This window comes from Coturnix japonica, chromosome 10 (genome assembly GCF_001577835.2).
Source record: "Coturnix japonica isolate 7356 chromosome 10, Coturnix japonica 2.1, whole genome shotgun sequence".
Classification (NCBI taxonomy): domain Eukaryota; kingdom Metazoa; phylum Chordata; class Aves; order Galliformes; family Phasianidae; genus Coturnix; species Coturnix japonica.
In genome coordinates, this window is record NC_029525.1 from 18,191,315 (window position 1) to 18,216,149 (window position 24,835).

The window sequence follows — 24,835 nt, forward strand, 5'->3', positions numbered from 1 at the left end:
GGGGTGTAATGGGGTGTAATGGGGTGTAATGGGGTGTAATGGGGTGGGGGATCGTCGGGACCCGGGGCCGGGGCACAGCGAGCGCGGCGGGACGGACGCTGGGGGCGGAGGGCGGCGCTGGGGGCGGCGGTCAAGTCGTGCACGCGTTCCGTTTTGTCAGGTCCCAGGCGGCACCGGGCATGGCAGTGCGGGACAGCGGGCACCGGGACGGGCTCGGAGCCGAGGAGTTCGTGTACCACGAGGATGAGTTCATCCTGGACGGCGTGGCGTGGCCGAGCACGGCGCTGTCCCGCTTCGACCGGGCGCTGCTGGAGGCCTGGCAGGAGCGCGAGGAGCGGGGCCTGTTCCGGTACCGGCTGCGGGAGCCGCCCACCCGCGTGCTGCCCGGCCCCATGCGCCTGCTGGCCCAGCTCAACGTGCAGCGCGCCACGTTGCGCCGCCGGCCGCAGGAGGTTCGCAGCGTGACGGAGCCGTTCAGCGCCCGGCACTTCAACTTCACGCAGATCCAGCCCGGGGAGCTGCTGCTGCGGCTGCGCCGGGGAACATCGACACACGGAGACCGAGCGGCCCCGGCCGAGCTGCTGGTGGCGATTAACGTCAGCCCGCTGCTGCGCGGCCACGTGCTGCTGCTGCCGGAGCCGGGGCTGTTCCTGCCGCAGCGCCTCACCCCGGAGCTGCTGCTGGCGGGGCTGCAGCTCGTGCTGCTCAGCGCCCGGCCCGGCTTCCGCGTGGGCTTCAACAGCCTGGGCGCCTCGGCGTCCGTCAACCACCTGCACCTGCACGGCCTGGACCTGCCGCACCCGCTGCTGGTGGAGTCGGCTCCGGCCGAGCCGCTCCGTGACCGTCTCCATGTGCTGTGGCGGGTCCCGGCCCCGGCGCTGCTGTTCTACACCCCGGGCGCGGGGCTGGACGCGCTGGACGCTCTGGCCCGTGACGCGTGTCGGGTGTCGGAGCGGCTGCTGGCGCTGGGCCTGGCCTACAACGTGTTCGTGACGCGGGGCGCCCCGCCGGACGGCTCGGCCGGGCCCGGTCCCGGTTCGGGGCTGCGGCTGCTGCTGTGGCCCCGCAGGCCGAACTTCGAGCCCGAGGCGGATGACGCGGTGCTGGCCGTGGCGCTGTGTGAGCTGGCCGGGTTCCTCCCGCTGCGCTCGGCCGCGGCCTTCGAGCGACTGAGCGAGGCCGAAGCGCTGCGCGCCATCCGACAGCCCCTGCTGCCGGAACCGGAAATGCGCCGCCTCGCCGCCGACCTGGCGCGGCTGCTGGAGGACTGAGCGCCGCTCTAGCCGACCAATGGCGAACGCGGACACGTGACCGGCCCGGCGCCGCTCTAGCCGGCCGGGCCGAGCTCTCTATGGTCGAGCGGAGACCGCTGCCTCGTCGCCATGGGAACGGCGGCGGGCTCGAGCGGCGCCATGGAGGCCGGGGGCGGCGGGCGGGGGGCGGCAGCTCGGAGCGGATCCGCTGCCCCCGGGATGGAGCCCAGAGCTGCCGCCTGCAGCCCCAGAGCGCGGAAGAAACGCAAGAAGTGCAGGCGAGTGCGGCGGGGGGGGCGGCCCGTGTCCGTCCGTGTCCGTCCGTGTATCCGCCCGCGTGTGCCCGGTGCGGGCCGTGCCGCACATAAAGCCCGGCCGTGTGCGCAGCGCCGTCATGTGTCTGTTGTGGGTCCGGGGCCTCGTGCCCGGGGGTGGCCGGGACTGTAACCAACGGAACCGGGATCCGACGGGGCTCAGAGCACGAGGGGGATGGAAATAAATAACACCGAGGGTGGAAATAACCCCGAGGGTGGGGCAGCCCCCAGAGCACGGACACGGGCTCGGGACCCACTTGGCACGTGGCCCATGGCAGTGGGTCACACTGGGCAGTGACACTGCGGGGTTTGGGTAACACGAGTGTGGCACGAGGCAGCTGTTCGTGTCCGCTCCCCTTTGTCGCCGTCTGGTCTCACTGAGCAGCTCTTGTGTCTTTCAATTCCAGCGCCCCATCCATTAACCTGACCAGCTGCAGGTACGAGAGCGGTAAGTCGCAGGATGCGTCGCGTCCCTTTGGATCGAGCCGTGCAGGCGGCTGCTCAGCCAGCAAGGAGCGCTGCATTTCTGCTGCAGAGTCACTTGTGTGTTACGTGTTTGTAAGTGACTTGAATCCCTGTGAACATTCTACACTTTGGGCTGAGGAGCTTCATGCTTTAAAGAGACCCAAACTGTGCAGCACTGCGAGCCCTCATCACCCTGTACATCTGTATGACCCACATTCCTGCTAAAATTGGTGAGAAGAGTTTTGCCAGAGATGGTTACAATGCACGACCTGTGCTTAGGGAAATGGAAAGCTACCATCAGTTCAAGCTGAAGCAGGTGGTGCAGCAGGCTGGATCAGTGCCTGCAGTATCTCTTTGATATTCACCTCCAATGACATGCTCTAGGTGGCTGCTCCACGCTCCTGTCTCGCTCTTCATTGCTGCCACAAGCCCTTTCTCAAAAGAACAATTTGATGGATGTCATTAGTCAATTTGCTAATGACTATCCTAGCATTACTGCCATGTTTGCATCGCTAAAGGTCACAGTCTTGTCAGCTGTGTGAGGAATGCTGTTCCCACCCAGAGCAACACGTGTTTCCCCTGCGGCCATGCTCAGGCACATTGGGGATGGGAGGTGGATGACGATCCACGACAGAGCGTGGCAATGTGAGCTCCATAGGAACCAGAACAGTTTCTTGCCCACCTCCAGAGCTCTGGTGCCCAGGGCTGCTCTCTGTGGTGCTGCTGTGCTGTGCTTGGTCAGCCCAGAATGAGCAACGAGTCAACAACACATGGTGGCTGGGTTGTGATAGAGGAGGGCTCTAACAGCCTCAATAGCATGTGGGCTGTTGGGCAGTTTGGGCCACGTGGCTGTGGGTGTGTGGAAAGATGGAGGTTTCTGACTTAGAGCTGCCCTTGCGTTTTCTGACTGCCTCCAGTTTCATAGCATGGTTCCTTCAGCAGCTCCCCAGCTCTGTAAGAGAACAAATTCAGAATCGGCACCAATACTAATCGTTCCAGCAACAACCTTCCACTCCAAAGCTCGTGCATTCTGTTACTGGTTAGCCTTTGATTTTGAAGGTGAAACTAACACCTTTCAAAGACTTGTATCTAGCTGCGTGGCATCAAACCCAGGGCAGATTCTAAGCCTACTGTAATCTAGAACCCCAAGGCAAGGGGACTTGTAGGGCTGATGGTTCCCAGTGTACCTGCAGGCAGAAGCTGTGGCAAGTTTAGCTGGGTAGAGTTTGTGTTTCTGAGATCTCCTGAAGGGTCCTGCCTAGACCTTGTCACCCCTGTGTGTGGCAGTGCAGCTTGAAGGGTTCTGCCCACCCTCCTGTTTACTTGGAATTTAACTGTCCCTGGCATTTGTATTTTCTTCCCGGACCTTTGTCGTGTGCTTCCTTCCATACAGTGCGTCGTGCTGCACTGTGCTGTGGGCTGAAAGAAGTGGGAGAAAACGAGGACTGGACGGTGTATTGGACTGACAATTCAGTCTCTCTGGAACGTGTTATGGAAATGAAACGGTTTCAGGTAAATTCCCCATGGAAAGGGTGCCCAGCAGGAAAAGCTCAGGAGGGGAGGATGAGACGGAGCTGCTAATGTAACAAAGTGTTGCAGAACAAAACTGATGTGTCTAAAACTAGCACTTGTGCCCCGCATTCTCTGTGTTGGTCCCAGGGTGCACAGGTTCATCAGCCGCTGCTTCTGTTGTGTCTCTGTAGCAGTGCCATCAGTAACAGTCTGACAGTCAGTGGGGAGCTGGAAAGCTGCCAGCCCCTTTAATGTAGAGTGAAATAAATGATTCTTGCTGACAAACTGCTCCCTTTCAGAAGCTGCAGTACTGTAGGAGGGCAGAGCTTCAGGGCTGAGATGGAATGAGCAGATAAATCACACTGGTGAAGTCAGATAAAGCAGTTAGTGTAATCTTGTCCTTCAGCAGACGTTCAAGGCAACAACTGACCCAGCTTCCTGTTCTGCGTGCTTGTTTCTCCATACACTGGCTTTCCTTGACCTCAAGGATTATCACTAGTGATTCTGTTTTTCTTCTCCACCTCTCCCAGAAAATCAACCATTTTCCTGGCATGATAGAGATCTGCCGTAAGGACTTGTTGGCTCGCAACCTTAACCGCATGCTCAAACTCTTCCCCAAGGAGTACAATATTTTTCCCCGTACGTGGAGCCTGCCAGCTGAGTGAGTGATACACATTAATGCAGCAGAGAATAGGGGTGTGGAATCAGGAGGTGAGAAGTGCTGTGCTTGACAGCTGGGGCTTGGATGGGAACGGCCTCTGAGATTTGCTGTGGAATTATATTCCCTACAATGTTTGCTGTGCTGAGTGGCCAAAGAGCTGAATCTTGGGAGAAGGACACGCCCTGAAAGCCAAAGGGCAGGATGAGAAGCAAAACATCTGTGTTTCTGGGGAACGTCCTTCTGCACCTCACCATGAAAGCAGAGGTAACTGCAGAGCAGCACGAGGCTCTCTTCCCACACAGGCTGGGTTCAGTGCCCACCACTCACACAAGAAGGGTCAGTATGGCTCCCCATTTCCCTATACTTTATGCCCAGTACAGAGACGGTGTTCATCCATCCACGGCAAAATAATTAACTGGCATGTGGGCTTGACTCTTCAAGGCATCATACTCCCAATGGAGCTGCTTTTGAAGACCAGCCACATAATGTGAATTATGAGTGCAGCTTGTGAGTCTCTTAGAGCATCCTGGCTGCAGCCTCTTGAGCACTTGCTGATGAGCTGGAACAAAAGGGGATGTAAGGACTTGTGACCTCCTCCTCCTTTGTAGGCAGAGTGTTTTATCTTTCCCTGATCCCTCTGTGGCAGCAGAGCCAAAATCTTCACTGGCTTCTGTACAAATAGTGCTGACTGTTTCCCATGAAGCTCCTGGTAGAGGTGGAAATGTGTGCAATAAAAAGCTGAAACTAGAAGAGCATTGTCAGGTTGTGCAAGGACTAAATAAGAGCTGATGTTTTCTGCAGCATGTAACAGTCACCCCTTCATTGTACAGCTATGGAGACTTCCAGGCCTACAGACGCAGGAGGAAGAACAGGACATTCATCTGCAAGCCAGACAGCGGCTGCCAAGGTCGAGGTATCTTCATAACACGTAATCCGGAAGACATCAAACATGGAGAGCATATGATCTGTCAGCAGTATATCTCTAAGGTAATGGGGACTGTCCTGAATCACAGGTGAATGACTGCAGCTTCCTAGCTTTTCCCACACCCTGCCTCCTCCTTGTGTCCTTTGCCCCACGTCTCTTGAATCTGCCAGGGGCGCAGCAAAAGCTTGTCTTCCTCCTCACTGCTGAGCTGCAGGAAGTGGCGCCGGCAGTGCAGGTGGAGCAGCTCGCCTTGAGGAATCAGCAGTAACACCCAGCAATGTTCCCTTATCTCACGCTTGCTCCTGCCTTTTTCCTCACAGCCTTTCCTTATTGATGGCTTTAAGTTTGACATGCGTATCTATGTGCTGGTCACATCTTGTGACCCACTGAGGATTTTTGTCTACGAGGAGGGTCTGGCCCGGTTTGCCACCATGAGGTACATCAATCCCAGCAGGAGAAACCTGGTAAAAAAAGAAGAAAAAAGGGGAGGATTACAAAAAACTCATGTAGTATCTGTAGCTTTTAGTCCCTAATTGGTCCCAGGGGCATTCCAAGGCAGGGACTGGTAGGTTTTATGGGACTTGGTTTTCTATTTGCCCACTCTCTCCTCCCTCTGCGCCTCCTCCACACAGAAGGTATTTCGGGAGTGTCTCAAGTACATCTACTCCCGGGTCCCACATCTGGGCTTTTCAGTGGCGTTATCACAGAATCTTTGAGTTGTCTGGATTTGGAGGAACCGAGGAAGGCCTCAAGTCCCGCCCTCTGCTCAAAACTGGGCTGACAATAATTCCAGATTTGATTTATTCAAAGTTTCACCCAGTTAGGTAATGAAAGTCTGCACAGATGGAGACTCCACAGTGTCTCTAGGCAACACTGCTACTGCTTCTTGCCTTTGTGAGTCTTGTTGGGTCTGTACCATTCCCTGTCTGCTTGTACTTCAGGCACAGATTTGGGGCTTACCTGGAGGTAGTGGAACAGCCTAGGAGACAAGGAGGGGAAATGGGAAAGAAAGAAAGGTACAGACCATGACAACACCCCTTTCTAAGTAGGGGTCCATAGTGTATAAAATCCCTAAAGAATGTGGAATCTAGTGTCAGATTGTGGCATTGTGGTCACAATCTAGTGTGAGATACGCTTCTCCCAGAGCTGCACACTTATGTGCCCTCTGTCACTCCAACACATTTATGTCTTGGAGAAGTTTTCTGCTTCACATGAACAAAGGAAGAGGACGAATCTGCAGAAATGTGCTGCAGCTTCTGTCCTGGGGAGTCCCTTGTTTAGTGGTGAGGTTACAACTCAAGTAGTGTCTGTGGAGCTGACTCCTGTGCTCTACCCAAGAGACTAGGACAGTGATATGGAGCAAGTAGAGCAGTCAGCTCTTACTTCTGGTTAGAGAGTGAATCACCAGCTGAAAGCCATTGCTACAGAGAGGAGGTAAAAGTGGGTGAAGCTGGTGGCTAGATTAGTACTAATGGAACTGTTGTTTCTATTTATACTCTGCAGTTAAGTGTAAATGAAGGTCTCTTGTGGTTCCTCCCTCAGGGTGATATCTGCATGCATTTGACCAATTATGCTATCAACAAACGTAATGCTAACTTTGTCCAGGATGACACGATGGGCAGTAAGAGGTATAGTCTTGTACCACAGTGCCTTGTGACATCCCGCAGGAAAGCTGCAATGGGGACTGTTGTTTCCTTCCACCTTTTTGGGGGTGAAGCATGACATCACAGGTGAGCTCTTATCATCTCCTGTCTTCCACACAGGAAACTCTCCACCCTGAAAGCCTGGATGATGGATAACAGCTACAACACAACAAAACTCTGGGAAGATATTGAAGATATAATTATAAAGACTCTTATTTCAGCTCACCCTGTGGTGAAGCACAATTACCAAAGCTGCTTTCCTAACCACACTACCAGCTGTGCCTGTTTTGAGATACTGGGTTTTGATATTTTGCTAGACAGAAATCTGAAACCTTGGCTTCTAGAGGTGAGGAAGAAGTCTCCTGCTGTGCTGAAGCAGCTCTGAATGTAGCAGATAGTTGAAAGCTTGCTTGTGTGGAGGAAGCTCGAGAACAAGGGCTGGTGGGCTAAACAGAACTTATTTGATTAAACTAGGCCACCTCACTCACAGAATTAAACGGGTCGTAAAGACAAGTGGCCAAACAACCTTCTGCAGGCTAAGCAACCTCAACCCAGCAGATCTAAGATCCTGTTCCCTATAAAACCTCTCTAACAGCAGGAAGTTTCCTGAGCCTCAGCGCTCCTCAGTCTGTAACAGTATCCTGAATTTATGATAGCTGCCCTATTCTTGCAGTCCTGTGGGGACACAGAGGCTGAACAGCCTGCAGTGTGGATGAGTATCATGCTATAGGAGGGATAGAAGGACAGAATCAGATTCTGTGCATACCCTCTTGCTTTCAGCCACCGTTTTGGGCGACAATATCAGTTGGACTCAGTCCTTGTGGGTCCCTTCCAACTCAGGATATTCTTTGATCAATTGAACACAGAGGGGCAGGCTGGGGCCAGCAAGCTTGCTGCAGGCAGCAGAGTGCTGGGAGTTGCCAGGTTAGATGAGCTGTTTGTTTTGGCAGGTGAACCACTCTCCCAGCTTCACCACAGACTCTCACCTGGACCGTGAGGTGAAGGATGCTCTTCTGTTTGACACCATCAACTTGATAAATGTGCATGCCTGTAACAGAAGGAAAGTGATGGAGGAAGACAAACAGCGGGCACAGGAACGACTCCTTCAGGCCCATCGGTCTCCTCGTGTATCCAGGTATTGCTCTTTCCAATACTACTGCAGGTCCCTAGTGAGGAAAAGAAGGGCTCTGACACTTACCCTACCAGAGGCCATGGCTCTGTGCAGTCTGTGACAGAGCTCACCCAATCCATCTGCACTCTGGACAGGAAGAGCCTGTCCAGAACTGATCCCAGAAGAGATCCGGGACTCTCTGTGCTATGATCCCTGGGCTTCCCCATAGAGCTGCATGTCCTCACGTCTTTCAGTGCTTGTCAGGCTGTGCCAGCATCCCTGGTCTCACAGTGACTCTCACAGGACAGGTCATAGCACTACTTCAGGGGCAGGAACACCCCAGGGCACAGGGCCCTTCTCCAAAGCAAGATTTCTTTCCCAGGGTTGAGCGTTTTCCCACCCTTCTTTGTCTGCATGCCCTTTCATGATTTATTAATCTGCATGGCCTCTCGAGGCCATTTTAGATGAGGCTGCTGCCCGGGCTTTTCCTGCCGTGCAGGGTAAGGCAGGAACTGCCTCCAGCTCCCATTTCAATTAGGAAACCTGAGAAAACTGAAGGCTGAAGAAGCTGAGCTAGTTACCCGGTACACTTCATGTCCATGCAGCCTCCACTGCTCCGAGCTCCCTGCTGGCTGGAGAGCTCCCAGCTGAGCGTGGAGTGGCAAACACTCTTTGTACATGCACACTGTAATTGAACTTCTCTGGCAACCAGCTTAGTTGGGTGAAAAGGCCGAGGGGCACGGTGTGATCCTGGCAGCAGGGGATACATCTGAGAATGCTCCACCAGCATTCACCATGTAGAGAATGAAGAAGTGGGAATTGTTGGATCCCATCAGTGAACCTGTGTGAAACAAGCTCTCAGATAGGGAAAGACAGGAGCAAAAAGCCAGCTATGCCTGTTGCCTCTCAGTAAAATACCTTGAGCCTCCCATCACAGCTCCCTGCCTGCCTGTGCTTTCTGTGCTTTCTCCTGGTTTGCAGACACGAGGAGTCAGAGAGCAGCCAGGCAGCCTGGATCTCTGAGGCTGAGGATTATGAGAACTCCCACCTGGGCAGCTACCGGCGCATTTACCCAGCATGTGGAACTGACAAGTATGAGCCATTTTTCAAGCAGAGCAGCTCCCTCTTCAAGGAGACGGCATCATCCAAAGCACGAGAGGAGTGTACCAGGTACATTCAGACACTGCTTCCGTGAGATCCTTTCTTGGGAGTAAGTCTGTTGTTTAAGGGAAGTAAGAAAGTGGTGGAGAGCTGGATACAGGAGAGTCTGCTTGCACTATGTTGCCGTGGCAAAGCAACTTCTGCACTTTTGAGAGACAAATGCAGTATTCCATTGGCTTTTGGAATCTGCAGGCACATGCTGAAACATCCTCCACTCTTCTCCCCATTCTGGCAGGCACAGCCTAATTCATGGGCATTTCTTAGAGCAGTGAGAGGCTCCCTTAAAAGCACTCCTCACCCAGTTCTTGGCACACTTCCTTTATAGTCTATTCACTACAGAACTTCTCTGCAGTAAAATGTTCTCAGACTGAAGTCTCTGCAGTGTTTTGCTATTATGCCTTTTATGGAACCAGTGACCAAGACAACTCTTCGGTGGCAGGCAACAACTGGAAGAAATCCGCGTAAAGAAAGAAAAGACAGAAGCTGTTAAGAGCAAGAAGAAAAAAGAGAGGAAAGAAGGGCTGCAGGGAGAGTCAGACACAGACAAACCCATGATTAATAACAAAACCCCAGCTTCTGCAACCGACTTCAACAACAGAAGCACAAAGATGTGGGATAAAAAGGTACCTTGTTTTCGTCTGTGCTCATCCATGGGGTATCAAGGGCAGTCTGTGGCTCTAGGAACAGTACTGGGCTGTGGGTATCTCCTGAGGAGATGAGGCCCCTCCGTGAAGTCCAGGGGGGTCTGATGGCTTGTAACAGGAGGCACCTGTAAGCACCAGTGCTGCCCTTCACTGCTGTGCCAACCATGGGGATTTTCATCCTACTTTACCCCGAGGTCTGTAATTCTCTGTAGGGGCAGTTTATAGTTCAACTTTGCTGTAACTCATGTGTTTCTTTCCTAAGATGAAGCACGTGCAGTATGACTCCATGCAGCCCCAGGATATTCTGGAAGACGAAGAGAAGAAAAGAGTGCATGCTCTTGCGAGGCGTAAGAAACTTATCCAAGGCCTGGGCATCATAGATCTGCTCTCCCAGATTCTTCCCACAACCGAGAAACCATCTGACACCCACAGAACCTGCACTGTTACCGCCGAGATTCAGGTAACTGAAGACTGCCCAGATCATTCTACGAGGCCATCACAGGAGAACGTCATTTGCAGGAGGAGGTGGCTCATTTAAATGAGATCCAACGTGCTGTCTGGGTCCTTGGGTCTTTGTCTCTTTCTAAAAGGGTACGCTGGAGGCATGTCACCCACACAGAACCCGTGGGCACCTGTCCTCAGAAGGTCCATCTCATTCCTGTTCCAAAAGACAGACCGTCTTTTGCAGTCCCCCACATGCAGCATAGTGTGGGCAGCTTCTCCAGGGCCATAACGTGATTCTCCTGTCTAAATAAGATTAATTCCTGGGTAGGAGTTCTCATGAGCTGCGAGCACCAAAGTGCTAAGAGCTGAAGTGCTAAGGTAAAGCAGCACAAACATCAAATGAGGTCTGAAGGGAAGTGTGGAAATGCCTAAAAATATCCTTCAGTGAATTCTGTTCTGCAAGCAGTGCCTCTTCCTAAACTCCCTGCCCTCTACGTTACACAGCCCCCACCCAAGGAAGGTGAAGAGCCCACCACAACATGTTTCCTGGCAGCACATGTGCTGGAAACACCACAGAGCTCAGTCCTCGTGTGGGGCTTCCCCTTCACAGTCACATTCACTCTGCAAGAGCTCAGTGTAGTGTGAGCCCTTGGCTTTGCCACTGTCATGTCCTGGATTATTTCAAGGTGTACAGCTGAGATGAGGAAATCTGGGCTGTGCAGGGATTGCACCAGGGGAAAATTTGGAGCTAGATTTGCTTGCCTACAGTTCCCAATCCAGGCCACGGGTGCCAGTGTTCTAAAATCAGATGATGAGAAAGCCAGCAGTCTGTGGTCACTGGACTCCAGTGCACTGTAACAGGGCTGCTGGTGGCTGACACCTGGTAGGTGGGGGAAGTGCTAACCCTTGACTAGCAGTTGGTGGAAAGCCTTGCAAGGTCCTCTCTCAGGTCTACAATGGGCTTCCATAAAGGACTTCCACTCCTGCTTGGAAAGGCAGCCCACCTCAGAAGCATCCTGACAAACTCCAGATTCCAGAGTTGCTGGAATTCTATGGGATGCAGGAGTATTCGGAAACAGTCCCTTTAATTTAACGAAAAAAGTAAGGCATGCTTTTCCCAAAATATCTGACCCTTCCACGTGTTTGGATGTTATATTGGGGGACATGGTTTAGTGGGAGCTATTGGTAATAGGTGAATGGTTGGACTGGATGATCTTGTAGGTCTTTTCCAACCTTGGTGGTTCTATGATTCAGTGTTTGAAAAGAAGTGTAAGATGTGATTTGATCTGTAAGAACTGATGGTAGCTGCCTTTTATGCTCCCAGACAAAGCAAAGCAGAACCCAAAACCATGAGTTCCGCCCACGCTCTGAGCAGATCTTTTCAGAAGCGAAGGGCTGTACAGGGCTGGGTCAGGTCCTTCATTCCCACAAAGCTGAGGTTTCTTTCCTCAGACCCTGCTGCAGCTCAGGGCACTGTTATGGGCGGTGCACGGCAGTCTCAGCGCTGCTGCAGGCAGATTGGATACAATCCACCTTGATGATTTGAATCTAAGACCGAGGTGTGCTTAGGAGAGGAAATGCAGGGAGATGTGTAGTGAGCGCCGGCAGGGAAGACTTCCTTCCTGCCTCTCACCAAGGTCTCCAGAGCTAAGCCACAACCGTTTTCTCTCCTTCCAGACGCAGTTTCTTTGGGACACTCTGCAGGTGCGGCAGCCTGCCCCACTGATGAGCATCGTCCCCCTCTCGTTACCAAGAGGCACCGTGTGGCCTTCAGGACAGCCGTCTGCTCACAAGCACAGCACCAGGGCGCAGCTGCTGCCTGCCCAGCACCCTGCCCTGGGCCCCCTCTCGGTTCGAGGGCAGAGCATCCTTTCCCAACAGCAGCAGGCGTTGAGGCGCAGCCCCCAGCCCCAGGACAGGGGCTACCCGTGGAGCCGGGCTGTAGTGCCAGCAGCAATGACCCAGTCCTGCACTAAAAGCAGGGGAAGGCTGATGAGTGCCTGGCAGCTCTCTGCGGCCAGAAGCAAGGTGGAAGGATGTGAGTGTGCGTTATCTCACTTTGGTTCTGCTTTTGCACGCTTTGCACGCAGAGCTATGGGCAGGTGGACAAGTTCAGGTGTGCTGGGGTGGGAGAAGCAGGAGGGTGGGATGGAGCTGGGCCACAGCTTCAGGGAGGGGGCGGGGGGACGAGCTCCCCACAGAGGAGAGCAGCGTGTGTGAGTATGTGTGTGTCTGTGTGTGTGTGTGTGTGTGTGTATGTGTGTGTACGTGTGTATGTGTGTGTATGTGTGTGTGTGTGTGTATGTGTGTGTGTGTGTGTATGTGTGTGTGTGTATGTGTGTGTGTGTGCTGTTGTGTGTGTGTGTGCTGTTGTGTGTGTGTGTGTGTATGTGTGTGTCTGTGTGTGTGTGTGTGTGTGTGTGTATGTGTGTATGTGTGTGTGTGTGTATGTGTGTGTGTGTGTGTGTGTGTGTGTGTCTGTGTGTGTTGCCGTGCGTGTCCCCACGCGTGTCTGTGCTCCTGCAGGTGACACGGCTCGGCCGTTCTCCGCAGGCATCGCGCACGGCGGCTCCACGTTACGCCCGGTCCGTGCAGACAAGGCCACGGGCGGCAGCAGCGGCAGCGCAGTGACGGCGCACAAGTTCCTGCTCAGCTCCGCCGGGCTCGTGCTGCACACACGCACCGCGCGCTGCTCCAGCGCCATGAACTTCCGCGACGTGAGAAGCGCAGGTAAAAGGCTCCGGGTACCGGGTACCGACGCCCCGCGCTCACGCTCCGCCGCGCTTCCCCCGCCCCGCGGCCGCCCCGCCCCCTCGTGCCATGTTGTCCGTGCTCCGGCGCTGTGTCCGTGTCGCGGTGCTGCCGGGCCCGGCCCCGCGGCGGGCGGCGGCGACGCGGCGCTGGGACCCGGAGTCGCCGAACGCGGCGCTGGCTGAGGCCGAGAGGTGCGGCCCGGCGGGGCGGAACCGCGGCCGGGAGCTGCGGGCGCTGACGCGTCTCCCCGCAGGGCACGGAGGCGGCGGGCGGCGGCGCGGCGGGAGCTGGGAGCGGGACGCGGCGCCCCCGAGCGGACGTTGACCTGGGAGGCGATGGAACAGATGCGGTGAGGGGCCGGGCCGGGATGGAGCGGTAACGGAGCGGTAACGGAGCGGTAACGGAGCGGTGATCGGTGATCGGTCCGTGCCCGCAGGTTCCTGCGGCAGGAGCTGCCCGAGGAGTGGCCGCCGCAGCGCCTGGCCGAGGGCTTCGGCGTCAGCCTGGACGTGGTTCACCGGGTGCTGCGGAGCCGGAGCTGCGTCCCCCCGCGCCGCCGCCTGCGACAGGACGCGCGAGCGCTGCGCGCCGCCCCGCAGCAACCGGGGCCGGACCCGGCTCCGCACGGCGGCACCGAGGTGCGCGGCCCGGACGGTTCGTTGTTGTACCGCGTGCCGCGGGGGCGGGGCGGGCCGCAATAAAGCGTTGGACGTTTATTTGCGCGTTTCCCGTCGCGCCGGCGCAGCCCGCGGTACCGACATGGCGTCGGACGTGGCGCGGCTGCTGGACGCGGCGGAGTTCGCGGCCTGGAAGCACCGGGAGCAGCGGCGGAAGGACCCGGCGGGGACCCCGTACATCAACCACCCCATCGGTGCGGCCGCGCCGCCCTGACCCGCCCGGTCCGGCCGTGACGCGGAACGTGCCCTGACCCCCCCCCCGCTGTGTCCCGTTCCAGGCGTGGCGCGGATCCTGGCGCACGAGGCGGGAGTCACCGACATCGTGGTGCTGCAGGTACCGGCCGCGGGGCCGCACCGGGGGGACCGGACCGACCGGACGGACCGACACCGGGTCCCGTGTCCCCATGTCCCCATACCCCGACACTGTGTCCCGTATCCCCACGTCCCCCGTCCCGGTCCCGTGTCCCCGTATCCCATATCCCGTGTCCCCGTCCCGGTCCCGTCAGGCCGCGCTGCTGCACGACACGGTTGAGGACACGGACACGACGCTGCCCGAGATCGAGCGGCGCTTCGGGCCCGACGTGCGTCACGTGGTGCAGGAGCTGACGGACGACAAAGCGCTGCCCAAAGCGGAGCGGAAACGGCGGCAGGTGGAAATGGCGGCGGGGAGCAGCGAGCGGGCAAAGCTGGTGAAACTGGCCGATAAACTGCACAACATCCGGGACATCCGGCGGCACGTGCCACAAGGTCCGAACACACCGATCCCGGAAACGCCCGGTACCGACCGGCACCGGAAGTGACGCAGCGCGTGTCCCCGCAGGGTGGTCCGAGGAGCGCGTGCAGGAGTACTTCCGGTGGACGGCGGAAGTGCTGGAAGGGCTGCGCGGGACGAGCCCGGCCATGGAAACGGCGCTACAGGAACTGCTGGAGGAGCGAGGGGTGGGAACGGGAACGGGGCGATGAACGAACGGGGCAATAAACGAACGGGGCGATGAACGAACGGGGCGATGAACGAACGGGGCGATGAACGAACGGGGCAATAAACGCTTTGAACGGGGCCGTTTCTCGTCTCCTTCCCGGTCGCTGCGGGCACTTCCGGCGCGCGGTCACGTGACATCAGCGCTTCCGGCGCGTGAGTCCCTCACTGTTTATGTTCCGTCGCTCCCCGGTTCCCGCAGTTCCGTTCCGGTCCCTTCGTGTCCCGCTCCGCCATGTCCGTGTCCGTGTCCGGCTCCTCCCGGCGCGACGCTCCCGACCCGCCCGATTTCGGGATCCTGAAGCGCCTGGCCCGGGACCAGCTCATCCACCTGCTGGAGCAGGTCGGGCGGGGGGCGCCGTTACGGGCCGGGGGCGGCTCCGGGGGGGGGTCGGGTCCGGGCGGGGGGTTTCCCGGCTCCGTCCCACCGAGCCCCGCCCGCAGCTGCCCGGCAGGAAGGATCTGTTCATCGAGCCCGACCTGATGAGTCCCCTGGACCGAATCGCCAACGTGTCGGTGCTGAAGGTACCGCGGGGGCCGGGGCCGCGCTCGGTGCCGCCGGTGCCGCCCGCTGACGGCCCCGCGCGATGCCCCGCAGCAGCACGAGGTGGACAAGCTGTACCGGGTGGAGACGCGGCCGGGACCCGGCGCCAGCGACCAGTGAGTGGAAACACCGGGACGCGCCGGGACTCGGGGCGGGGCTGCCGCTGCTCTCAGTCGGTGCCGGCCGTCGGTCAGTCCCGTCTCGGTCAGTCCCGTCTCGGTCAGTCCCGTCTCGGTCAGTCCCGTCTCTGTCTCACTCTCACCCCGTCGCACTGTCCCCAGGCTCTGTTTCCTCGTGCGGCCGCGGGTCCGGACCATGCGATACATCGCAGGTGAGCGCCCGACCCATCGCTGGAGCAGCGGGTCGGGATGTGCCGGGTGTGTCACCCCGCGCCGCACTGACCGCACCCCCAGCAGCGGCCGCTGCTCCTGGGCTGCACCACGGCCCCGCTCCCGGGTCCTTCCTGCCCCGGTGCCCAGCCCCCATCCTGCACCACAAACTGCGGCTGTTCGGGGCTGGGCGGCGCTTACAGGGTCTGCACGTGTCGTTTGTAGACATCGTCAATGCTGACAAGATGTCAGGAAGGAGCCGCAAATACAAGATCATCTTCAGCCCCCAGAAGGTCAGTGCTGCTCTGCCCCGTGCCCTGCCCTGACCCTGTCAATTGGAAGCTGTTTCTTTAGCAGAGCTGCTGTGCTGAAGTCAGGTGCTGTGTCTGGGCAGAAGATCATCCTGTCCACTACAGGGAGCTGTTTCCCTGCCTCTGGTGGAGCGTGACTGAGGATCCTGTCTTGTTTTGCAGTTCTACGCCTGTGAGATGGTGCTGGAGGAAGAGGGTGTCTATGGTGGTGAGTAGGACTGTGGTGTCCCACATTGTTCCCTCGCAGCACAATGACCGACACATCCCCAGTACCGGGATCTAATGAGAGGAGCAGCAGTTCTGCCCCCGCCTGGGCAGAGGAAAGGATGAGTCCCCCTGGAGGGGACCCATCTGTGTTTGCCTCCTCAGCGTGAGGAGCTGCTGGGATTCCTGGGGCTGACCGCTGCCTTTTCCTGTCCCGCGCTCAGATGTCACCTGTGATGAATGGTCCTTCTACTTGCTCCCCCTGGATGAAGATATCATCAGTATGGAGCTGCCTGAGTTCTTCCGGGACTATTTCTTGGTCAGTAGGGATGGTCTGCTGCGTTCTGCCTGTGGGATGGCTGCCCTTCTGTTGCTTGTCTCTGGGCCCAGGGGAGGGCTTTGTTCAGGATGTCCTGCTCGGGCCTCCCAGCCCGCACTGCAGGCCGCTGCCTGCTGCCTTGGGGAGGATTTTGCTTGGGGCAGCCACTCGGACGTGCTGTGGTGGCTCCTCCTGAGCGGCATTGGGCACCCAGCCTGTTTCTATGCGTGTGGAGTGGCACCGAGCCCACCGACCCCCAGCCTCTCTTTGTGTCTGATTGAGGCCCCCAGTGCACGCAGTTATTTCCAGTCCAGCCTGCACAGAACCACGTATTAATGCTGCTGTGCTCCCTACAGGAGGGAGATCACCGCTGGATCAACTCAGTTGCTCGAGCCCTGCAGCTGCTGAACTCCCTGTATGGGCCATTCAACAGGGCTTATGGGATTGGGAGGTGTGCCAAGGTGGGTATGGTAGGGCTTATGCCCTGCTCTCACCTCTGGAATGAAGGTTGGTGGAGTGCCCCATTCACTCACTGTGCCTGAGCTGAGGCTGCACAGTGGGAGCTGCAACAGCACCCCCTGCATGGCTGGGGACTGCGCTGACACCCAGCCCCAGCTGTGGCTGCAGCTCTTAGAGGACCGAGGGCTGCCCTGTCACAGGCATTGGCACAGTTTTCCCCTCACAGATGTGCTACGAGCTGTGGCGAGACCTGGAGGAGGAGAGCGAGAGTGATGGGCAGGGGAGAAAGGCAGAGATTGGGAACATCTTCCTCATGGACAGAGGTAAGGGCTGGCACTGGCTGGAGCGAGAGGCAGCAGGGCTGGGCCTGGCAGGGGGAACTGCATGGGCAGTAAATGAGGACCCTCTCATTGCAGACATTGACTACGTCACAGCGCTGTGCTCCCAGGTGGTGTACGAGGGGCTGGTGGATGACACCTTCCGCATCAAGTGCGGTAAGTGGTGGCATCAGTGATGGGGAGACATGGGGCTCTCCTGAGGTTTGTGCTTGGTCCTGGCATGGGACAGTGCTGAAGATCTGTTTGAACAAACAGCAGAGTAAGCGTTACTTATCTCTGCAGGGATGTCACTAGTGCTGGGGCAAAGCAGATCTGGGGAGACCTTATTGCAGCTTTGCAGTATGTGAGAAGGGGCTTGTAAGAAAGAGGGGCATTTTTTAAAGGGGCACATGGTGGTGGAGCACACGGTAGGAGCTTTAACCTTAGAGAGTAGGTTAAGATTAGACATTAGGAAGGACTTCTTGTCTATGAGGGCAGCGAGGCCCTGGCATGGGCTGCCTAGAAAGGCTGCGGATGACCCGTCCTTAAATGTGCTTATAAATCTGGATGAGGTCTTGGGCAGCCTGGTCTAGTGGGCAGTATCCCTGCCTATGGCTGGTGGTTTGTAACGAGGCCTTTAAGGTCTTTCCAACTCAAACCATTCTGTTGTTGTGATTCACTCTGTGGTATTGCAGCTCTTTATCTTTCCCTGTAGGGAGTGTGGATTTTGGGCCAGAAGTCACCTCTTCTGACAAGAGCATTAAGGTGCTGCTCAATGCCCAGGACAAGGTGAGTCCTGCTGACATGGCAGGAAGCCTTTCTGGTGCTCTGAGGGGCACTGGGGGGAGGCTGAGCAGAGGTTGGCTGGGCCCTGCTGAGTCTGGAGGCTTCAGTTGTGATGGGCGACGTGTGGAGATGGAGCAGCAAAGTCTGTGGGCACAGCCTGACCTCTATGATCAGCACCATCCCTGTGGGCAGAGCTGAGTTGTGCCCGGGAGGGGTGCAGCCTCTTCTCATTGTCGGTCAGGGCAAGCACTGGCTCCTGGTTGGGCTGTGCTGACCTGAGCTGAGCCGTGGTGCAGCAATGAGCTCTGGTGCTGCCGTGCTTCCTGCAGATCTTCAACCAGATTCGGAATGAACACTTCTCCAGTGTGTTTGGCTTCCTGAGCCAGAAATCTCGCAACCTGCAAGCACAATATGATGTGAGTATGGCCTCCTGCTGAGGGCTCCCTGCCATCGTCCCTCCACAGCCAGGTTACTCCCTGGATGCTCTCACTTCCACAGCGCCGCCAGGGCATGGACATTAAGCAGATGAAGAACTTTGTCTCCCAGGAACTGAAAGGACTGAAACAGGAGCATCGCCTGTTGAGTCTGCGTAGGTGCTGGGACAGCAAGTAGGGGGAGGCCCCAGCTGCTGCAGTGGGTGCCTGGGCCATAGGGAAGTGTGTGGGGGGGGCCTTGCAGGGCCTGGTAGACCCTGAGAGGAACAGAATATCTGAGCTGTGAGCGGGGCAGCAGAGGATGTTGTTGTATGCACTTGCCTGCACTGGGTCTGCATGCAGAACCTGCTACAGCTCCAAAGTGGAAAACTCTCTTGGCCGTACAGATATAGGTGCCTGCGAGTCCATCATGAAAAAGAAAACCAAGCAGGACTTCCAGGAGATGATCAAGGTTGAACATGGTGAGGGCCGTTCCCCACACCTGTTGTTGCCCCATCCTAGCTCTGGCTCTTCCACCTTTGCTCTGGTACCAGCCTCACTGCCCCACGTCTGGGCTGCCTCACAAGCTGGGTGCCCCCTCCAGACCTTTCACATCAGGGTGTGTTTGTGAGGTCCCTGCAGGGCTGACACGCAGTAAGGCAGGCAGCCCACTATTGCAGGCATTTCCCTGAGGCTCGGGGGGAGGCTGAGGCCAGGTTCTACCTCAGCCAGCTGCTGAGAGCCCCAGGGATGGGAGAAGTGACCACATCTCCTCCCCCACAGCTTTACTGGAGGGTTTTGACATCCGGGAGAGCACCAGCTTCATTGAGGAGCACATTGACCGGCAGGTAAGAGCCGCGCTGCGGGGCCAGGCATGGGCTGGCAGCCTGCTCATGGACCACTGCAATGCAGGTGTCCCCTATTGAGAGCCTGCGCCTGATGTGCCTGCTGTCCATCACGGAGAATGGTGAGTCTGGGAGCTCGGTGGATGTCAGCACTGGGTGCACTGCGCTCAGCTCACCACGGCGTCCCCACAGGTCTCAATCCCAAGGACTATCGCTCCCTGAAGACCCAGTACCTGCAGGTGAGTTTGCCTGGGGTGCTGTGCTCATCAGAGCTGTCTGAGCAGGGGCTGCCCGCCCCGCTGAGTTACATGAATCATCCTGCTGGGCTCCTGCGTGTCCTTGAGAAAGTGTCACAGCGCTGCCTTGCACAGCTCTGTGCTGACCTGCCCGCTCCCTCCTCAGAGCTACGGGCCCGAGCACTTATTGACCTTCCACAACCTCAAGCGCATCGGGCTGCTGACGGAGCAGGCAGCTGGGGAGACCCTGACAGCGGTGGAGAGCAGAGTCAGCAAGTTGGTGACTGACCGAGCAGCAGGTGAGACCTGCACTGCAGGAACCCCACAGCAGGACAGTGCATCATGAGGCACCGCTGTGCAAAGGGGCACAGCCCCACAGCTGGCACTGCTGCCCCATCTCTTCCAGCAGTCCCTGCACAGCCACCCTCAGCACAGCTCGTGTGCAGTCGCTGCGATGCATCCAAAGGCTCTGAGCCATTTCTTGTCTTGATTTCCAGGAAAAATTACAGATGCATTCAATTCCTTGGCCAAGAAGAGCAACTTTCGAGCCATAAGCAAGAAACTGAGCTTGGTACGTCCTGTGGGCTCTACTGGGAGGGTTGTGCCTGGTCTGTGCCTGATCCCCAGGGCTCTGCACCCTCAGCTTCCATCCAGCCACAGGAGCTGGGCTGCTGCCGGCTGCCTCAGTGTGCATTGCCAGCCTCAGTGTGCATTGCCAGCTGCAGCTGCTCTGGCCCTGCTGCAAGGGCGGTTTGTGCTGCAAGGGCAGTTTGTGCTGCCGGCCCTGCCTGGGGCTCAGCCTGACACAGAGACACAGAGCCCGACCCCCCTGTGCTTTGCTGTCAGTACCAAGCGGTGCTTCCCCGCAGATCCCACGGGTGGACGGCGAGTACAACCTGAAGGTGCCTCGGGACATGGCGTATGTGTTCAGCGGGGCCTACACGCCCCTGAGCTGCAAGATCATCGAGCAGGTCGGTGCCCCCAGGTGCTCTCAGTGCTGCCCTGTGCCCAGAGCTGCCCTGATCTGTGCTATGCTGTGTTGTGCTGTGCTATACTGTGCTATACCATGCCATGCTATACCGTGCTATGTGGTACTGTGCTATACTGTGCTATACCATGCCATGCTATACCGTGCTATGTGGTACTGTGCTATACTGTGCTATACCATGCCGTGCTATACCGTGCTGTGCGGTGCCGTGCAGGTGCTGGAGCGTCGCGGCTGGCAGGGCCTGGAGGAGGTGCTGCGGCTGCTGAACGGGAGCGAGTTCTCCATGGCCGGTAGGAGCCGTGTTGGGGTGTCGGGGGTCGGTGCCGGGCGGGGCCGTTGTGACGCCGTGTCCCGCAGACGGAGCGATGGAGGATGGCGCTGCACAGCGCGTGGTGCTGGCCGTGTTCATTGGGGGCTGCAGCTACTCCGAGATGGCGGCGCTGCGATTCGTGGGCAGGGAGAGAGGTACGGGATGGGGGGGAGAGGGACGGGACGGGACGGGGGTTCAGCGTTGGGGCCGTGTGTGTTAGTGCTGCCCATGTTGCCGTGCTGTCCCCGCCCTCAGGTTACCGGTTCATCTTCCTGACCACCGGCATCACCAGCAGCTCCCGTGTGATGGAGGCCATGGCCGAGCACAAGGTGTGACAGCGCTGGGGCGGGGCGGGCTGCGCTGCGGGGCCCGGCCCGCTCAATAAACGCCGCCGTCCAGTCCGACCCTGTCTGGTACCGTCCGTCTCGGCCCGGTTTATCCCGGTTCATCCCGGTTCCATCCCGGTTCATCCCGGTCCATCCCGGTTCATCCCGGTTCCGTCCCGAGGCGTCATTCAAAGCCGAGCGGCGCGCGCGTTTCTGTGTCACGTGATCGGCGTCAAAAGTCGCGCGTGCGCAGTGCGGCGGAGCGCCGCTCAGAGCCCAGCGGCCGCACGCAGCCGTTCCGGCTCGCGATTGGGCGGACGCCCCGACGGCGCTTGGCTGCCATTGGCTGACAGCCGGCTGGGGGCGGGACCTGGGGAGCGGTTGTGGGCGGGGCCAGGCGCGAAGCTTCAGCCAATGAGCGGCTGAGGAACCAGAGTTTGAATCGGCGGCTGCGGGCGGCGGAGAGTGGGGACATGAGGAGGAGGTACGGGAACGGGAACGGGAAAGGAAACGGGGAAGGGGATGGGAGACGGGAACGGAAACGGGATACGGAACGGGGAACGGACTGGGATACGGGAACGGGAAATGGGAACTGGAAACGGAACGGGAATACGGACGGGAACGGGGAAGGGAATGGGAACGGGAACGGAACGGGAGACGGGAGTGGAACGGGGACGGGAACGGGAACGGGACGGGAACGGGGAAGGGAACGGTTACGGGGAACGGGAACGGCGTACGGGACCGCGGATGGGAGACGGGAACGGAAACGGGACGGGAACGGGGAACGGGAACGGAACGGGATGGGGACGGGGACGGGAACGGGGGATGGAGTACGGAACGGGAACGGACGGGAAACGGGACGGAACGGGAACGGGAATGGCGACGGGACGGGAACGGAAACGGGAACGGGATGGGAACGGGAACGGGAACGGAAACGGGAATGGAACGGAACGGGAACGGGAATGGGAACGGGAACGGACGGAACGGAGCGGGAATGGGGCAACGGGAATGGGGAGTGGGGATGGGAACGGGAAGAATGGGCTGTGATACGGGGATGGGGCCCGGGGCCGCGGCGGGGAGCGGGGGGAGCAGTGGTGCGGGGTGCGGTGTCCCGGTGTCGTTGTCGGGTGTTGGCGGTGCCCGGTGGCTGTCGCGGCCGCCCTCGGAGCCGCTCCGCCGTTAGCGAGTGCTGGCGGCCGAGGCCGTGACGGCCTGAAACTCGCGCCCTGTCCGCCGCCTGGCGGGACATATGGTGAGCGATCGGCAATCGCCCGAGGGAACTGCGGCTCGAGCGACCGGGGCTGTGAAGAGACACCTGTCAAAGGTTCAGCGGGGCGGGGTCGGGAGCGGGGGATCGGGGGAGGGGGCGGGCGCGGGACGGGGACGGCGCCGTGCTGTGTGTTCCTGCATGCCCTGTGCTGTGCTGTGCCTTCGTGCTGTGTTGTGACATGTGCTCCCATGCTGTGCCGTGTTGTGTGGCTCGTCTGGGTTGTGCTTCATCTCGTGCTGTGTGTTTGTGTTGTGTGTGCTCCATGCGTGCTGTGTTGTAGCTGTGTTGTGTTTGTTTGTGCTCCAATGCTGTGCTGTGTTGTGTTGTGTGTGCTCCATGCTGGTGCTGTGCTGTGTTGTGTTGTGCGCGTGCTGTGGCTGTGTTGTGTTGTTATCGCTCCATGCCGGCTGTGCGTGGCCTTATTGTAAACTGTATTTTGCTCCATGCTGCCGTGTTGTACGCGTGTTTTTGCTCATGCCGTCTGTGCCTCAGAAACCTGCTGGACATTGATGGTGGCGTGAGGAGAGCGCCTGGAGGGAGGCAGATGCGCAGACCGTGGCCGTGTACAGGAAGAGCTGGACGGCCCTTCTGTGCCGTAAGCTGCACGCCGAGCCTTCCAGGTGAAGAGCGCACAACAGGAGCCTGCCACCGGGAGCTAGGTGAGCCCGAAGGCTTCACCCAACGACAACGGCCCGGGGTGGGCGCTGGGAAGGCCGCCAGCAAGAGCCTGTGGATGCAGCCGTGGGTATGCAGCGCTGTGGGATGCTGCGCTGTGGGTGCAGCCACTGGGGATCCAGTGCCGTGATGCAGGCGCTGTGGGATGCTGCGCTGTGGGATGCAGCGCTGTGGGATGCAGCGCTGTGGGATGCAGCGCTGTGGGATGCAGCGCTGTGGGATGCAGCGCTGTGGGGTGCTGCGCTGTGGGATGCAGCGCTGTGGGATGCAGCGCTGTGGGATGCAGCGCTGTGGATGCAGCGCTAGTGGAAATGCAGCGCTGGTGGCTGATGCAAGCGTGCGATGGCATGCAGGGCTGTGGGATGCTTGCGCTGTGGGGATGCTAGCGCTGTGGGATGCAGCGCCTGTGGGAAATGACCGTGCGTGGGATGCAGCGCGCTGTGGGTTGCAGGCGCTGTGTGGATGCAGCTCTGTGGGAGCCAGCGCTTGGGGATGGCAGCGCCGTGGATGCCAGCTGCTGTTGTATGTCAGCGCTGTGGGAGTGCAGGCGCTGTGGGGGATGCGAAGCGGGCGCTGTGGTGCTGTGCTGTGCGGAGGCCAGGCGCTGTGGGGTGCTGTGGCTGTGGGATGCAGCGCTGTGGGATGCAGCGCTGTGGGAATGCAGCGCTGTGGGATGCAGCGCTGTGGGATGCTGTGCTGTGGGGTGCTGTGCTGTGGGAAGCCCAGGGAGCACTCCACTGAGCTCTGGAGCTGCATCCCAGTTCTCTGCTCCCAAACCTCCAAGTACCTGAGTTGCATCCCAGAGAACTGCAGAATGAGCCCTGATCCCGCGCTTCCTTCGAGACGCAGAGGGACACCCATCCTGCAAGATGGTGAATTGAATTTACGGCCCGCGTTAGTGCGTGCTGAAGCAGAAGAAGGACAGGAAAGCAGGAGCGAAGGCCTCTGCAGAGAACAGATACGAGAACCTGTGCGAGCATCCTCTGCGTGTCCTCTTCAGCATTGATGATCGGTGCCGGTGCCCACGGACGAGCTGGACGCGCTAACCGACGTCCACGTGCCCAACTCAGCGCAGAGAAGGTAGGCGGGAGGGGCCCAGAAGCATCTGGGAGGTTGGGGGCTGGGAGGTGCCGCAACCGGGTCCTTCAAGGAGGCTGCTCATCTCAAGGAGCGAAGGCAAGAAGAATTTTCTAGCAATCAAGCGGCAGGGTGGCAGTGCAACTGCGAGCTGGAGCACACGCCCTGACACCAGCCTTTTGAGCGGGACGTGGTTGTGTAGGATGAGGAGGCGTTCTGCTGTCCACAGATAAACATTGCTAACCTCCAGAGCCTGCTGCTAGCAGGTATGTGCACACTGAGCTGGCGCTGCCGTGACGGGTGGCAACTGCAGGGCTGTTTGGCGTGCCCACGTGTAGAAAGCTGTGCTTGGAAAATGTTGAGGACGACAGGGGTGTGAAGATGGGGCTGAGCAGCTCCTCGCTCCCCTCAGACCGGCTGTGGCAGTGCTGAACCAACTTTCCCTCGCAGCTGGAGCGCGCGGAGCTGAATGAATCCATGTGTGCATGAACTGCGCTCCAGAACAACCGAGCTTGGAAATGGCTGCAGGTTCTGAGGAAGAAAGGAGTCTTTGCGGTGCACATGACTGGACCAAAGCCAAAACCAGGAAGCTGTAAGGCCCACCTGAATGCCCTTTGGGAGCGGGAGGGTAATGGAGGGGCAGCTCTGGTTCAAACGTCTTGTTCTCACTTGAGTGAGCGAGTCAGCTTCCAGCAGTCATCCCTAATGGAGCAGACCAACTGCCTTCAAGGGCTGGGAAGCTTGGAAGTTGGTGCTGTGGTGTGGTGCCACTCAGAGTGGCTTAGCCAAGTTAAATTGCGTCCGCTTCCCTCCCATTCTTCTTCTGAGCTAGTCCTGTGGTTGTGTTGTGCAGTTGAAGCCTGGAAGGAGAACGTCTGGAGGCAGC

General features: G+C 58.4%; 5 protein-coding genes across 14 annotated transcripts in view; all 5 read left to right on the forward strand.

The window, feature by feature from the left end:
* The first annotated feature begins 75 nt into the window (after positions 1-75).
* Positions 76-1,302, forward strand: GDPGP1 (GDP-D-glucose phosphorylase 1). The gene has a single exon (XM_032446935.1). The coding sequence runs from the start codon at positions 180-182 to the stop codon at positions 1,269-1,271; it is 1,092 nt and encodes a 363-aa protein (XP_032302826.1). The 5' UTR covers positions 76-179; the 3' UTR covers positions 1,272-1,302.
* A 49-nt stretch (positions 1,303-1,351) lies between these two features.
* Positions 1,352-13,441, forward strand: TTLL6 (tubulin tyrosine ligase like 6). 5 transcript variants are annotated; one of them, XM_015873361.2, is made up of 16 exons: positions 1,352-1,531; positions 1,975-2,015; positions 3,426-3,544; positions 4,075-4,205; positions 5,036-5,192; positions 5,451-5,594; positions 6,673-6,758; positions 6,894-7,119; positions 7,724-7,908; positions 8,866-9,054; positions 9,485-9,668; positions 9,952-10,149; positions 11,811-12,177; positions 12,660-12,863; positions 13,141-13,236; positions 13,324-13,441. In XM_015873361.2, exons 1-15 carry the CDS (start codon positions 1,383-1,385, stop codon positions 13,209-13,211), a joined length of 2,451 nt encoding a protein of 816 aa, XP_015728847.1. In that variant the 5' UTR covers positions 1,352-1,382; the 3' UTR covers positions 13,212-13,236; positions 13,324-13,441. The 5 variants fall into 5 exon arrangements, with proteins under 5 accessions (XP_015728847.1, XP_015728848.1, XP_015728849.1 ...); XM_015873362.2 differs by having other exon boundaries at positions 11,811-12,171; XM_015873363.2 differs by having other exon boundaries at positions 11,811-12,171; positions 12,687-12,863.
* Positions 13,442-13,566: 125 nt separating this feature from the next.
* HDDC3 (HD domain containing 3) lies at positions 13,567-14,622 on the forward strand. The gene is made up of 4 exons (XM_015873380.2): positions 13,567-13,758; positions 13,843-13,898; positions 14,071-14,311; positions 14,385-14,622. Exons 1-4 carry the CDS (start codon positions 13,647-13,649, stop codon positions 14,525-14,527), a joined length of 552 nt encoding a protein of 183 aa, XP_015728866.1. The 5' UTR covers positions 13,567-13,646; the 3' UTR covers positions 14,528-14,622.
* A 99-nt stretch (positions 14,623-14,721) lies between these two features.
* Positions 14,722-21,005, forward strand: VPS33B (VPS33B late endosome and lysosome associated). Of its 4 annotated transcripts, none has more exons than XM_015873368.2 (23): positions 14,723-14,883; positions 14,985-15,065; positions 15,139-15,200; positions 15,366-15,415; positions 15,639-15,706; positions 15,887-15,932; positions 16,153-16,247; positions 16,604-16,708; positions 16,933-17,029; positions 17,123-17,200; positions 17,739-17,812; positions 18,139-18,225; positions 18,308-18,398; positions 18,630-18,704; positions 19,006-19,070; positions 19,135-19,189; positions 19,260-19,306; positions 19,470-19,602; positions 19,801-19,874; positions 20,173-20,274; positions 20,506-20,581; positions 20,649-20,756; positions 20,857-21,005. In XM_015873368.2, exons 1-23 carry the CDS (start codon positions 14,776-14,778, stop codon positions 20,934-20,936), a joined length of 1,857 nt encoding a protein of 618 aa, XP_015728854.1. In that variant the 5' UTR covers positions 14,723-14,775; the 3' UTR covers positions 20,937-21,005. The 4 variants fall into 4 exon arrangements, with proteins under 4 accessions (XP_032302825.1, XP_015728854.1, XP_015728855.1 ...); XM_015873369.2 differs by having other exon boundaries at positions 15,142-15,200; XM_032446934.1 differs by lacking the exon at positions 18,630-18,704 and having other exon boundaries at positions 14,722-14,883.
* Positions 21,006-21,277: 272 nt separating this feature from the next.
* PRC1 (protein regulator of cytokinesis 1) overlaps positions 21,278-24,835 on the forward strand; it is a 10,789-nt gene continuing 7,231 nt past the window's right edge. For 2 of the 3 annotated variants that reach the window (XM_015873373.1, XM_015873372.1), the window contains exon 1: positions 21,289-21,411. In XM_015873373.1, coding sequence (XP_015728859.1) covers positions 21,401-21,411 — 11 coding nt within the window. In that variant the 5' untranslated portion in view covers positions 21,289-21,400. Of the gene's footprint in view, positions 21,412-24,835 lie in introns of all 3 variants that reach the window. The other variant, XM_015873371.2, reaches the window with a different exon arrangement.